The sequence below is a fragment of the Oncorhynchus mykiss genome, chromosome 24 (assembly GCF_013265735.2).
Source record: "Oncorhynchus mykiss isolate Arlee chromosome 24, USDA_OmykA_1.1, whole genome shotgun sequence".
NCBI lineage: Eukaryota > Metazoa > Chordata > Actinopteri > Salmoniformes > Salmonidae > Oncorhynchus > Oncorhynchus mykiss.
In genome coordinates this window covers 27,193,482-27,208,965 of record NC_048588.1, presented here as the reverse complement: position 1 = coordinate 27,208,965, position 15,484 = coordinate 27,193,482, and the positions used below count along the sequence as shown (strand labels likewise).

Sequence of the window (15,484 nt, the reverse complement as noted above, 5' to 3'; positions counted from 1 at the left end):
TGAGTGTCCACTTGCACACACCCCAAGTCTGGTTCATGTACAACCTCCCCTGTGAGTACTCTCCATACACAGGCTTGACTGCGTAGTGTGTGTGTGTGTGTGTGGGGGGGGGGGGGTTCCGTCTCTCTCTCGCTCTCCTCTTATGCATCAGTTCTGGTTTTATAGTGTGAGCAGGGTATACATAACATCTGAAACATGTACTCTCTCGCTCTCCTCTTATGCATCAGTTCTGGTTTTATAGTGTGAGCAGGGTATACATAACATCTGAAACATGTCCAGCCCAGCTGAGGAAGAAGATCAGTTTCTCCCTGCTGCTATGCCACTGTTAGAGAAGTGTTCCAATTCTCCCCCTCCTTCTTCCTCCTATCCCTCATTCCCCCCCTGAGGGCTGTGTGTTCCTTCTCCTATCTGATGTCAAAATACGGTTCTCACATAGACCCTTTGGTCCTTGCTTCTGACGCCATAGCCTCAGCCTTCCTCATCTCCCCATAGGCTCTCTATTCATCCATCTCTCAGCCTTCCTCTTCTCTCCAAAGGCTCTCTATTCATCCATCTCTCAGCCTTCCTCCTCTCTCCAAAGGCTCTCTATTCATCCATCTCTCAGCCTTCCTCCTCTCTCCATAGGCTCTCTATTCATCCATCTATCAGCCTTCCTCCTCTCTCCATAGGCTCTATTCATCCATCGCTCAGCCTTCCTCATCTCTCCATAGGCTCTATTCATCCATCTCTCAGCCTTCCTCATCTCTCCATAGGCTCTCTATTCATCCATCTCTCAGCCTTCCTCTTCTCTCCATAGGCTCTATTCATCCATCTCTCAGCCTTCCTCATCTCCCCATAGGCTCTCTATTCATCCATCTCTCAGCCTTCCTCCTCTCTCCATAGGCTCTATTCATCCATCTCTCAGTCTTCCTCATCTCCCCATAGGCTCTCTATTCATCCATCTCTCAGCCTTCCTCATCTCCCCATAGGCTCTCTATTCATCCATCTCTCAGCCTTCCTCCTCTCTCCATAGGCTCTATTCATCCATCTCTCAGCCTTCCTCCTCTCTCCAAAGGCTCTCTATTCATCCATCTCTCAGCCTTCCTCCTCTCTCCATAGGCTCTCTATTCATCCATCTCTCAGCCTTCCTCCTCTCTCCATAGGCTCTATTCATCCATCGCTCAGCCTTCCTCATCTCTCCATAGGCTCTATTCATCCATCTCTCAGCCTTCCTCATCTCTCCATAGGCTCTCTATTCATCCATCTCTCAGCCTTCCTCCTCTCTCCATAGGCTCTATTCATCCATCGCTCAGCCTTCCTCCTCTCTCCATAGGCTCTATTCATCCATCTCTCAGCCTTCCTCCTCTCTCTAAAAGCTCTCTATTCATCCATCGCTCAGCATTCCTCCTCTCTCCATAGGCTCTATTCATCCATCTCTCAGCCTTCCTCCTCTCTCCATAGGCTCTATTCATCCATCTCTCAGCCTTCCTCCTCTCTCCATAGGCTCTATTCATCCATCTCTCAGCCTTCCTCCTCTCTCCATAGGCTCTATTCATCCATCTCTCAGCCTTCCTCTTCTCTCCATAGGCTCTCTATTCATCCATCTCTCAGCCTTCCTCCTCTCTCCATAGGCTCTATTCATCCATCGCTCAGCCTTCCTCCTCTCTCCATAGGCTCTCTATTCATCCATCTCTCAGCCTTCCTCCTCTCTCTAAAAGCTCTCTATTCATCCATCGCTCAGCATTCCTCCTCTCTCCATAGGCTCTATTCATCCATCTCTCAGCCTTCCTCCTCTCTCTAAAAGCTCTCTATTCATCCATCGCTCAGCATTCCTCCTCTCTCCATAGGCTCTATTCATCCATCTCTCAGCCTTCCTCCTCTCTCCATAGGCTCTATTCATCCATCTCTCAGCCTTCCTCCTCTCTCTAAAAGCTCTCTATTCATCCATCTCTCAGCCTTCCTCCTCTCTCCATAGGCTCTATTCATCCATCTCTCAGCCTTCCTCCTCTCTCCATAGGCTCTATTCATCCATCTCTCAGCCTTCCTCCTCTCTCTAAAAGCTCTCTATTCATCCATCTCTCAGCCTTCCTCTTCTCTCCATAGGCTCTCTATTCATCCATCTCTCAGCCTTCCTCCTCTCTCCATAGGCTCTATTCATCCATCTCTCAGCCTTCCTCTTCTCTCCATAGGCTCTCTATTCATCCATCTCTCAGCCTTCCTCCTCTCTCCATAGGCTCTATTCATCCATCGCTCAGCCTTCCTCCTCTCTCCATAGGCTCTCTATTCATCCATCTCTCAGCCTTCCTCCTCTCTCCATAGGCTCTCTATTCATCCATCTCTCAGCCTTCCTCCTCTCTCCATAGGCTCTCTATTCATCCATCTCTCAGCCTTCCTCCTCTCTCCATAGGCTCTCTATTCATCCATCTCTCAAGCCTTTCCCCTCTCTCCATAGGCTCTCTATTCATCCATCTCTCATTCTTCCTCCTCCACCTCTTCTTTCTTCTTTGTTCACTCTGTGTTTGTATTGTCAAGTTGAGTCTGACTCAACCTGATTGGTTTGCCTTGTGTTTGTTTCTTGGTTCTAAACCTCAGAAGGGAAAGGATGGTTGCAAAGTATGAGCTATTCAATCACCTCATAATTTTATAAATGTTTTGTAAAAGAAGAGGGGAGAGAGTGTATGTGTGAACGTGACGGGACCTGACAGTGTGTTAGTATCTCACGGCTGGAGGTGTCACACCCTGTGTCCTCACACACACAACAGGAAGTCTCAGCCGTTCATGACGCATGGCAGTGATGTCACTGGCCCTGTTCCATAAGCCCTTTCTCTGTTAGCCTGCCCTGGGTCGGGTGACCTCCCCTCTCTGCCTCCTCCTCTTTTTGTCCTGTCAGAGCAGGGTTATGACTGTGGATTTTGAAAAAAAAAGTAAACAATTGTCATACTGTAGTAAAAATAAAGATACCTTAATGGAAAATGACTCAAGTAAAAGTGAAAGTCATCCAGTAAAATACTACTTGAGTAAAAGTCTAAAAGTATTTAGTTTTAAATATACTTAAGTATCAAAAGTAAATGTAATTACTAAAACATACTTACAGTGTAACAGATGTCGTCTGGAGATAGAGAGGAGGACCAAGGTGCAGCGTGGTAAGTGTTCATGTCTTTTTAATAAACAAACTGAACACTGGAACAAAACAATAAACGATGTGAACAAAATTAAACAGTACCGTGTGGCCCAAACACTCACACGGAAACAAACACCCACAAACCAAAAGTGAAACCCAGGCTACCTAAGTATGAATCTCAATCAGGGACAACAATTGACAGCTGCCTCTGATTGAGAACCATACTAGGCCAAACTCAAAAACCAACATAGAAAAACCAACATAGACTGCCCACCCCAACTCACGCCCTGACCATACTAAAACAAAGGCAAAAACAAAGGAACTAAGGTCAGAACGTGACAGTACCCCCCCCCCCCCCAAAGGTGCGGACTCCGGCCGCAAAATCTGAACCTATAGGGGAGGGTCTGGGTGGGCGTCTGTCCGCGGTGGCGGCTCTGGCGCGGGACGTGGACCACACTTAACCATAGTTTTTCTGCCTCTTAGCCCGCCACCATGGCCTCTTTAGAGCGGCGACCCTCGCCGTCGACCTCAGACTGGGGACGCTAGCAATGGGTCCTGAATGGACGGGAGATTCCGGTAGCGCCGGACAGGCGGGGGACTCTGGCAGCGCCGGACAGGCGGGAGACTCCGGCAGCGCCGCCGGACAGACGGGAGACTCCGGCTGGGCTGGACAGGCGGGAGACTCCGGCAGCGCCGGACAGGCAGGAGACTCCGGCAGCGCTGGGCAGGTGGAAGGCTCTGGCAGCGCTGGACAGGCGGGAGCACCTGTAGGGAGGAGACAGAGAGAGCCTGGTGCAGGGGGCTGCCACCGGAGGGCTGGTGCGTGGAGGTGCCACCGGATAGACCGGACCGTGAAGGCGCACTGGAGCTCTCGAGCACCGAGCCTGCCCAACACAACCTGGCTGAATGCTCCCCGTAGCCAGGCCAGTGCGGCGAGGTGGAATAGACCGCACTGGGCTGTGCTGGCGAACCGGGGACACCATGTGTAGGTGTAACGGATGTGAAACGGCTAGCTTAGTTAGCGGTGTGCGCTAAATAGCGTTTCAATCAGTGACGTCACTTGCTCTGAGACCTTGAAGTAGTGGTTCCCCTTGCTCTGCAAGGGCCGCGGCTTTTGTGGAGCGATGGGTAACGATGCTTCGAGGGTGTCAGTTGTTGATGTGTGCAGAAGGTCCCTGGTTCGCGCCCGGGTATGGGCGAGGGGACGGTTTAAAATTATACTGTTACATTGATGCTGTTGACCCGGATCACTGGTTGCTGCGGAAAAGGAGGAGGTCAAAAGGGGGGTGAGTGTAACGGATGTGAAACGGCTAGCTTAGTTAGCGGTGTGCGCTAAATAGCGTTTCAATCAGTGACGTCACTTGTTCTGAGACCTTGAAGTAGTGGTTCCCCTTGCTCTGCAAGGGCCGCGGCTTTTGTGGAGCGATGGGTAACGATGCTTCGAGGGTGTCAGTTGTTGATGTGTGCAGAAAGTCCCTAGTTCGCGCCCGGGTATGGGCGAGGGGATGGTCTAAACTTATACTGTTACAACGCCTGACATTTTTGGGGCTGCATCTCGGGCTTCCAACCGCGCTGCCGTGCTGCCTCCAGCTCTGCCTTGGGGCGGCGATATTCTCCAGCCTGTGCCCAGGGTACCTTGCCGTCCACAATCTCCTCCCATGTCCAGTTGTTTCTCCTCCGCAAAGCCACTGCATCAGCCATTGCTCTAATTCTGCGAAGGGAGGTCTTTACCAGATTCGGGATTCCAGACCAAATCCTCCCTGACCGAGGTCCGCAGCTCAGTACCTACTGGGGTGTAATTGCCAAGCTGACCACAGCCTACCATCCTCAGACCAACCTGACCGAGAGGGTAAACCGAACCATGAAGGGGATGATTGCTTCATTCGTGGGGGATCAGCACACAAGGTGGGATCAGCATCTTCCGGAATTTCACTTTGCACTGAACTCTGCCGTGCAGGAGACTTCTGGGGTCACTCCTGCCGAACTCCACCTGGGAAGACCACTAAAGGATCCAATGGACAGAGTCTTGCAATGTTCAAATGTTTCACCTGACTGCCCAGCGTTTGATGCCGTACAACACCACCACACCTTGCTAGCCAGAGTGGAGGCCAGCAAAACCAAAGCCAAACAACGACAGCTGAGAAACTATGACAAACATAGATGATAGTGTTTCCCACCCCAGTCTCGTGTATGGGTACGGTCATATCATCTGTTAAAGGCGTCTAAGAAGTTCACTGCCAAGCTAGCTTCGAGATGGAAAGGTCCATACCTTGTAGTGCAGCAGTTGGGACCAGTGAACTACTTGGTCTGTTTGGAGGACACTGGGGAAGATGTCAGGACAGTGCATGTTGTTGACCTAAAGCCCTGCTACCCTACGGCAGAAGAGCTGGATCGCAGGCAAAAGCAACACCTGCAGGACGTCTTCGTGGAGGACTCTGATGAGGAGGACTTCCCTGGTTTTGTGTAGCAGGAACATGAACCTGTCAAAGCCTGCATCCTCTCTGTTTCTACAGGCTTTGTTTTTTCATGGGGGGAGGAGTGTATCGAAATCCTGCACGGAGCCTTCGCCGTGCACTGCCACTTTAAGAGCGCACCAGCAGTAAGGAAGGAGGAAATAAAGACAGCTCGTTCAGCTCATTGCGGAGGGGCTCTTGGTTGGCGTGACAGTTTGATTGTGTGTGCTATGCTGCAGAATTTTGGTTTATATTCAGCGTGTGTAGTTTATAAAGTATTTAACTCACTCATCGGTGTGACAGTTCTAGGTCGTGGTTGTTATCGTTTGGGACCACGGCAGTTATGGATTGCATGGATTAGTAGCAACATTGTTGCGAAGCTTTAACATACAAACCAATAAACCATCGGACGGTCAGACAGTGCACCGGCACGCCTGAAGACCACAGCTAAGATCTCTCTTGTTCTCTTTCTCTCTTTCTCTTCCCTCTATCGTTCCAGTGCTTTACCCTGCAACAGTCTTTCTATTTTTCAAATGCACTTCCCATTATAAACTACACACGCTGAAAATAAAGCAAACTTCTGCAGCATAGCACACACAATCAAACTGTCGCGCCAACCAAGAGCTCCTCCCCAAAGAGCTGAACGAGCTGTCTTTATTTCCTACTTCCTTACTGCTGATGCGCTCTTAAAGTGTCAGCGCACGGTGAAGGCTCTGTGCAGGATTTCGCCACACTGTAATGAGTACTTTTGTGTGTCAGGGAAAATGTATGGAGTAAAAAGTATATTATTTTCTTTAGGAATGTAGTGAAGTAGAAATAAAAGTTGTCAAAAATATAAATAGTTAAGTACAGAAAAAACTACTTAAGTAGAACTTTAAAGTATTTTTACTTGAGTACTTCACACCACTGGTTTGGGGATTGGGGATGCTTGCACATGTACACGTACACACTCACACACACTCATCTCTGCACGTGCCCCTGGTCCCTGTAGTGAGTGATACCCATCTCAACCAGTCAGACATATAGTCATGTAATGTAGCCTGGGCCCAGCCCAGTTCAGTCTGGTTTAGCCCAGTCCCAGGCCACTCACTCACGCCAGTGACAGAGCCAGAGCAGACATGATGCCATTGCTGCAGCGTTACACTAACACAGTGTTACATTACCACAGCCCTGAAGCAAACAGAATATACTAATCACGAGGGCTTTAACATGTGGCCTCACTCCCAAACAGGACCATACACCCCTTAGATCTAACTCTATCCATACGACATCTTATCATCAGCTGTATTATCTGATGATACCTCATTGGTCTTACCTTACCTTGTGTGTGTGTGTGTGTGTGTTGCAGTGGTCACTCTGTACTCTACCCTGGGGGGTCCGGCCATCACTCATGGTCTGAACGAGACAGAGGTCAGTCACATCATAACCAGCCGAGAGCTACTGGAGACCAGACTCAAGGTGAGAGAACACACACATCTGAAAATGTGTAGATATTATATTAAGAAGTATAGGAAGAAATCAAGAAAGGATAGGAAGAGTGGGAAAGAGGAGTTTATGTGTGGGAGAGAGAGGAGAGGTAAATATGATGCACATTGTGGATCTGGGCTCTGTACTATGCCCACTCTTATCAGTGTGAGATGCAGAGTAGGGCCAGAGATACACAGACCCACCAGCTGGGTTAGAGACAGACCAACACACTGGGTTAGAGACAGACCAACACAATGGGTTAGAGACAGACCAACACACTGGGTTATATACACAGACCGACACACTGGATTAGAGACAGATCAACACACTGGGTTAGAGACAGACCAACACACTGGGTTAGAGACAGACCGACACACTGGGTTAGAGACAGACCAACACAATGGGTTAAAGACACAGACCAACACACTGGGTTAGAGACACAGACAAACACACTGGGTTAGAGACACAGACCAACACACTGGGTTAGAGACACAGACCAACACACTGGGTTATATATACAGACCAACACACTGGGTTAGAGACATACCAACACACTGGTTTAGAGACAGACCAGCACACTGGGTTATAGACACAGACCAACACACTTGGTTAGAGACAGACCAACACACTGGTTTAGAGACACAGAACAACGCAATGGGTTATAGAAAGACCAACACACTGGTCTAGAGACAGACCAACACACTGGGTTAGAGACACAGACCAACACACTGGGTTAGAGACAGACCAACACACTGGGTTAGAGACACAGACCAACACACTGGTTTAGAGACAGACCAACACACTGGTTTAGAGACACAGACCAGCACACTGGTCTAGAGACAGACCAACACACTGGGTTAGAGACACAGACCAACACACTGGGTTATGGAAAGACCAACACACTGGTTTAGAGACAGACCAACACACTGGGTTATATAAAGACCAACATACTGGTCTAGAGACAGACCAACACACTGGGTTAGAGACACAGACCAACACACTGGGTTATAGACACAGACCAACACACTGGGTTATAGACACATACTGACACACTGGGTTATAGAAAGACCAACACACTGGTTTAGAGACAGACCAACACACTGGGTTAGAGACACAGACCAACACACTGGGTTATAGACACATACTGACACACTGGGTTATAGAAAGACCAACACACTGGTTTAGAGACAGACCAACACACTGGGTTAGAGACGCAGACCAACACAAGGGGTTAAAGACACATACTGACACACTGGGTTATAGCCACAGACCAACACACTGGTTTATAGAAAGACCAACACTCTGGGTTATAGACACAGATCAACACACTGGGTTATAGACACAAACCAACACAATGGGTTAGAGACACATACCAACACAATGGGTTATAGACAACGACCAACACACTGGGTTATAGACAGTGACACACTGGGTTATAGACAAAGACCAACACACTGGATTAAAAAAACACTACCCCGCTGGGTTATAGACACATACCAACACACTGGGTTATAGACACAGACCAACACACTGGGTTATAGACACAGACCAACACACTTGGTTATAGACACAGACCAACACACTGGGTTATAGACACAGACCAACACACTGGGTTATAGACACAGACCAACACACTGGGTTATAGACACAGACCAACACACTGGGTTATAGACACAGACCAACACACTGGGTTATAGACACAGACCAACACACTGGGTTATAGACAACGACCAACACACTGGGTTATAGACACAGACCAACACACTGGGTTATAGACACAGACCAACAGACTGGGTCATAGACAGTGACACACTGGGTTATAGACAAAGACCAACACACTGGATTAAAAAAACACTACCCTGCTGGGTTATAGACACAGACCAACACACTGGTTTATAGACACAGACCAACACACTGGGTTAGAGACACAAAACAACACACTGGGTTATAGACAGACCAACACACTGGGTTATAGACACATACCAACACACTGGGTTATAGACACAGACCAACACACTGGGTTATAGGCACAGACCAACACACTGGGTTATAGACACAGACCAACACACTGGGTTATAGACACAGACCAACACACTGGGTTATAGACACAGACCAACACACTGGGTTATAGACACAGACCAACAGACTGGGTTAGAGACACAGACCAACACACTGGGTTATAGACAAACCAACATTATGGGTTATAGAAAGACCAACACTCTGGGTTATAGACAGACCAACACACCGGGTTAGAGACAGACCAACACTCTGGGTTATAGACAGACTACCACACTGGGTTATAGACAGACCGACATTCTGGGTTAGAGACACAGACCAACACTCTGGGTTATAGACAGACCAACACTGGGTTATAGACAGACCAACACTCTGGGTTATAGACGGACCAACACTCTGGGTTATAGACACAGACCAACACTCTGGGTTATAGACACAGACCAACACACTGGGTTATAGACACATACTGACACACTGGGTTATAGAAAGACCAACACACTGGTTTAGAGACAGACCAACACACTGGGTTAGAGACGCAGACCAACACAAGGGGTTAAAGACACATACTGACACACTGGGTTATAGCCACAGACCAACACACTGGTTTATAGAAAGACCAACACTCTGGGTTATAGACACAGATCAACACACTGGGTTATAGACACAAACCAACACAATGGGTTAGAGACACATACCAACACAATGGGTTATAGACAACGACCAACACACTGGGTTATAGACAGTGACACACTGGGTTATAGACAAAGACCAACACACTGGATTAAAAAAACACTACCCCGCTGGGTTATAGACACATACCAACACACTGGGTTATAGACACAGACCAACACACTGGGTTATAGACACAGACCAACACACTTGGTTATAGACACAGACCAACACACTGGGTTATAGACACAGACCAACACACTGGGTTATAGACACAGACCAACACACTGGGTTATAGACACAGACCAACACACTGGGTTATAGACACAGACCAACACACTGGGTTATAGACACAGACCAACACACTGGGTTATAGACACAGACCAACAGACTGGGTCATAGACAGTGACACACTGGGTTATAGACAAAGACCAACACACTGGATTAAAAAAACACTACCCTGCTGGGTTATAGACACAGACCAACACACTGGTTTATAGACACAGACCAACACACTGGGTTAGAGACACAAAACAACACACTGGGTTATAGACAGACCAACACACTGGGTTATAGACACATACCAACACACTGGGTTATAGACACAGACCAACACACTGGGTTATAGGCACAGACCAACACACTGGGTTATAGACACAGACCAACACACTGGGTTATAGACACAGACCAACACACTGGGTTATAGACACAGACCAACACACTGGGTTATAGACACAGACCAACAGACTGGGTTAGAGACACAGACCAACACACTGGGTTATAGACAAACCAACATTATGGGTTATAGAAAGACCAACACTCTGGGTTATAGACAGACCAACACACCGGGTTAGAGACAGACCAACACTCTGGGTTATAGACAGACTACCACACTGGGTTATAGACAGACCGACATTCTGGGTTAGAGACACAGACCAACACTCTGGGTTATAGACAGACCAACACTCTGGGTTATAGACAGACCAACACTCTGGGTTATAGACGGACCAACACTCTGGGTTATAGACACAGACCAACACACTGGGTTATAGACACAGACCAACAGACTGGGTCATAGACAGTGACACACTGGGTTATAGACAAAGACCAACACACTGGATTAAAAAAACACTACCCTGCTGGGTTATAGACACAGACCAACACACTGGTTTATAGACACAGACCAACACACTGGGTTAGAGACACAAAACAACACACTGGGTTATAGACAGACCAACACACTGGGTTATAGACACATACCAAGACACTGGGTTATAGACACAGACCAACACACTGGGTTATAGGCACAGACCAACACACTGGGTTATAGACACAGACCAACACACTGGGTTATAGACACAGACCAACACACTGGGTTATAGACACAGACCAACACACTGGGTTATAGACACAGACCAACAGACTGGGTTAGAGACACAGACCAACACACTGGGTTATAGACAAACCAACATTATGGGTTATAGAAAGACCAACACTCTGGGTTATAGACAGACCAACACACCGGGTTAGAGACAGACCAACACTCTGGGTTATAGACAGACTACCACACTGGGTTATAGACAGACCGACATTCTGGGTTAGAGACACAGACCAACACTCTGGGTTATAGACAGACCAACACTCTGGGTTATAGACAGACCAACACTCTGGGTTATAGACGGACCAACACTCTGGGTTATAGACACAGACCAACACTCTGGGTTATAGACACAGACCAACACTCTGGGGACAGACCAACACTCTGGGTTATAGACACAGACCAACACACTGGGTTATAGACACAGACCAACACACTGGGTTATAGACACAGACCAACACTCTGGGTTATAGACAGACCAACACTCTGGGTTATAGACAGACCAACACTCTGGGTTATAGACAGACCAACACTCTGGGTTATAGACACAGACCAACACTCTGGGTTATAGACAGACCAACACTCTGGGTTATAGACAGACCAACACACTGGGTTATAGACAGACCAGCACTCTGGGTTATAGACAGACCAGCACTCTGGGTTATAGACAGACCAACACTCTGGGTTATAGACAGACCAACACACTGGGTTATAGACAGACCAACACTCTGGGTTATAGACAGACCAACACTCTGGGTTATAGACAGACCAACACTCTGGGTTATAGACAGACCAACACTCTGGGTTATAGACACAGACCAGCACTCTGGGTTATAGACAGACCAACACTATTGGTTATAGACAGACCAACACTCTGGGTTATAGACAGACCAACACTCTGGGTTATAGACAGACCAACACACTGGGTTATAGACAGACCAGCACTCTGGGTTATAGACAGACCAACACTCTGGGTTATAGACAGACCAGCACTCTGGGTTATAGACAGACCAACACTCTGGGTTATAGACAGACCAACACTCTGGGTTATAGACAGACCAACACACTGGGTTATAGACACAGACCAACACTCTGGGTTATAGACAGACCAACACACTGGGTTATAGACAGACCAACACTCTGGGTTATAGACAGACCAACACTCTGGGTTATAGACAGACCAACACTCTGGGTTATAGACAGACCAACACTCTGGGTTATAGACAGACCAACACTCTGGGTTATAGAAAGACCAACACTCTGGGTTATAGACAGACCAACACTCTGGGTTATAGACATACCAACACTCTGGGTTATAGACAGACCAACACTCTGGGTTATAGACAGACCAACACTCTGGGTTATAGACAGACCAACACTCTGGGTTATAGACAGACCAACACTCTGGGTTATAGACAGACCAGCACTCTGGGTTATAGACAGACCAACACACTGGGTTAGAGACAGACCAACACTCTGGGTTATAGACACAGACCAACACTCTGGGTTATAGACAGACCAACACTCTGGGTTATAGACAGACCAGCACTCTGGGTTATAGACAGACCAACACTCTGGGTTATAGACAGACCAACACTCTGGGTTATAGACAGACCAGCACTCTGGGTTATAGACAGACCAACACTCTGGGTTATAGACACAGACCAACACTCTGGGTTATAGACAGACCAACACTCTGGGTTATAGACAGACCAACACTCTGGGTTATAGACAGACCAACACTCTGGGTTATAGACAGACCAACACTCTGGGTTATAGACAGACCAGCACTCTGGGTTATAGACACAGACCAACACTCTGGGTTATAGACAGACCAACACTATTGGTTATAGACAGACCAACACTCTGGGTTATAGACAGACCAACACTCTGGGTTATAGACAGACCAGCACTCTGGGTTATAGACACAGACCAACACTCTGGGTTATAGACAGACCAACACTCTGGGTTATAGACACAGACCAACACTCTGGGTTATAGACAGACCAACACTATTGGTTATAGACACAGACCAACACTCTGGGTTATAGACACAGACCAGCACTCTGGGTTATAGACACAGACCAACACTCTGGGTTATAGACAGACCAACACTCTGGGTTATAGACAGACCAACACTCTGGGTTATAGACAGACCAACACACTGGGTTATAGACAGACCAACACACTGGGTTATAGACAGACCAGCACTCTGGGTTATAGACAGACCAACACTCTGGGTTATAGACAGACCAGCACTCTGGGTTATAGACAGACCAACACTCTGGGTTATAGACACAGACCAACACTCTGGGTTATAGACAGACCAACACTCTGGGTTATAGACAGACTTACAGTCCATTCTCCCTCCCGAGGAGAGTGACACTGAATAGACCCAGTAAAGCAAAATGTATCTGTCAAAACATGAAAGAGTTGTCTCACGTGTTTAGGTTGTCTAAACCTACTGAAGTAGAACGATGTACAAAGTGCATGTGTTTATTTTGTATGTCCACGAGTACAGAAAGGTCAAGCCTTTGAAAACATACCTGAAAATGAACAGGTAAACAGAACAAGTGTTTGTTGCCAGGTGTCAGTCTGCAACCAGAATAAATCAGCCAACCCCTGTCAGTGTGCCTTATCCCTGTCCTGACCAACCATTTGATGGTTACAGTATATTTGTCTTAAAGATCTCTTTGTGTTTCCTGGTTGAGTTTAGTTCATCCTGCTGGAGGTGCCCAGGCTGCAGCACATCATTGTGGTGGATGACACGCCCACCGAGTGGCCTGGTTACCCACGAGGCATCAGTGTCCACAACATGGCCACTGTTCAGGGACTGCGGACCAAGCCTGAGAATGGTAAACGTGTGTGTGTGTGTGTGTGTTGCAGTGATCACTCTGCTAAAATAGCCCCCCCCACCACATCTCCCCTCCTCATCTCCTCCCTGTATCTCTGGGTCCATGTTCATGTCAGAACAAGGCTCCTCCTCTCCTCCCTGTATCTCTGGGTCCATTTTCATGTCAGAACAAGGCTCCTCCTCTCCTCCCTGTATCTCTGGGTCCATGTTCATGTCAGAACAAGGCTCCTCCTCTCCTCCCTGTATCTCTGGGTCCATGTTCATGTCAGAACAAGGCTCCTCCTCTCGCAGACTCCAAGTCACGTCCCTCTCCTCTCTCTATCTCTCCTCTCCCTTCTTTCTATCTCTGTCTTGCGTGTCTTCTGTGTTGGTTGTTTTTTCTGCACCCGCTGGTGACGTCTTGGAAATATTTATACCCCCCACTCCCCCAGCCCTAAAACAACAATTGAAAACACGTCTTAATTTTCCACATGAGGACAACAGAGAAAACTGTTTACTGTTGTTTCTTATATAATCTAGAACAGGGATTATAAAAACAAATCCGCTCGTGACCCAAATCATCCTCCAGCAACCCAAATGAAGAAGAATACTGTGTGATTGTAGATGTAATCTTAAAACACACCTCTCACATGCCCAGGGCCCACTTTGGGTCCCGACCCATAGTTTAAGAACCCTACACGATCTAGAATCATCTCAGTCCTTTCCACATTGTCAGAATCCACATTGAATTACATAATATAACTTCTGAGTGGCTTTTTGGCAAGCCTAGACAAGATGAACATGTCTTGGAGAACTTAAACCCAAACATTTGAAGTGGGCTGTCGGGGAGGAGATGCTTTACTTCAATTGAACAGATGACAGACAGTTAACACAGCCAAAACTCAGAGAAGAGAGAGAGCAGAGGAAGAGAGCCATAGGGAGGGAGAGAGAGGCATGGAGAGAGATAGAGGCAGAGAGCAGAAAGAGAGAGAGAGGTAGATGTGTTTTTGGCAGTAACACAGCTCTTAGACATACCTTATCTTGAGTGCAAAGAGGCTGAAGGACGTTTACTAAATGGTGCCATTGTCTTTAATGTTTTTCAATGTTTCACCTGACTGATGTTCCTCTTCCTCTTCATTCCATTAGGAATGTTCCGTTCTTCTTCTCCTTTAGATATTCATCATTATGTGTGTTTTATTCCACTTCCTCTACCCCAATCTTGTTTAACGACACCCATATCTTCCCAGGACCTTTGCCTACAGACTTCACATCCCAGACTATATATCCTAACATGGACTTAACAAGCCTCCTCCATTTATTGTGCTGACCTGCACCATATCTTCTGAACTCCCTTTTCCTACAATATGCTGAATATTTACAAAAACTTGCTTTCATGCAATGCCATTAACTAATTTGTTTGTGTGTGTGTGTGTGTGTGTGTGTGTGTGTGTGTGTGTGTGTGTGTGTGTAGTGTGTCAGGGGCGTAAACAGCCCATGCCCTCTGACATCGCTGTCATCATGTACACCAGCGGCTCCACTGGCATACCCAAGGGAGTCATGATCTCCCA

At 47.5% G+C, this 15,484-nt stretch overlaps 1 protein-coding gene across 1 annotated transcript in view; it reads left to right on the top strand.

Annotated features, from left to right (window-relative positions):
* The window catches only part of LOC110504108 (long-chain-fatty-acid--CoA ligase 3), a 46,666-nt gene that overhangs the window by 20,889 nt on the left and 10,293 nt on the right, over nucleotides 1-15,484 (top strand). The window contains exons 4-6 of the mRNA XM_036961352.1: nucleotides 6,902-7,011; nucleotides 13,800-13,938; nucleotides 15,388-15,484. The exon at nucleotides 15,388-15,484 is cut by the window's right edge and continues 54 nt beyond it. Coding sequence (XP_036817247.1) covers nucleotides 6,902-7,011; nucleotides 13,800-13,938; nucleotides 15,388-15,484 — 346 coding nt within the window. The remainder of the gene's footprint in view (nucleotides 1-6,901; nucleotides 7,012-13,799; nucleotides 13,939-15,387) is intronic.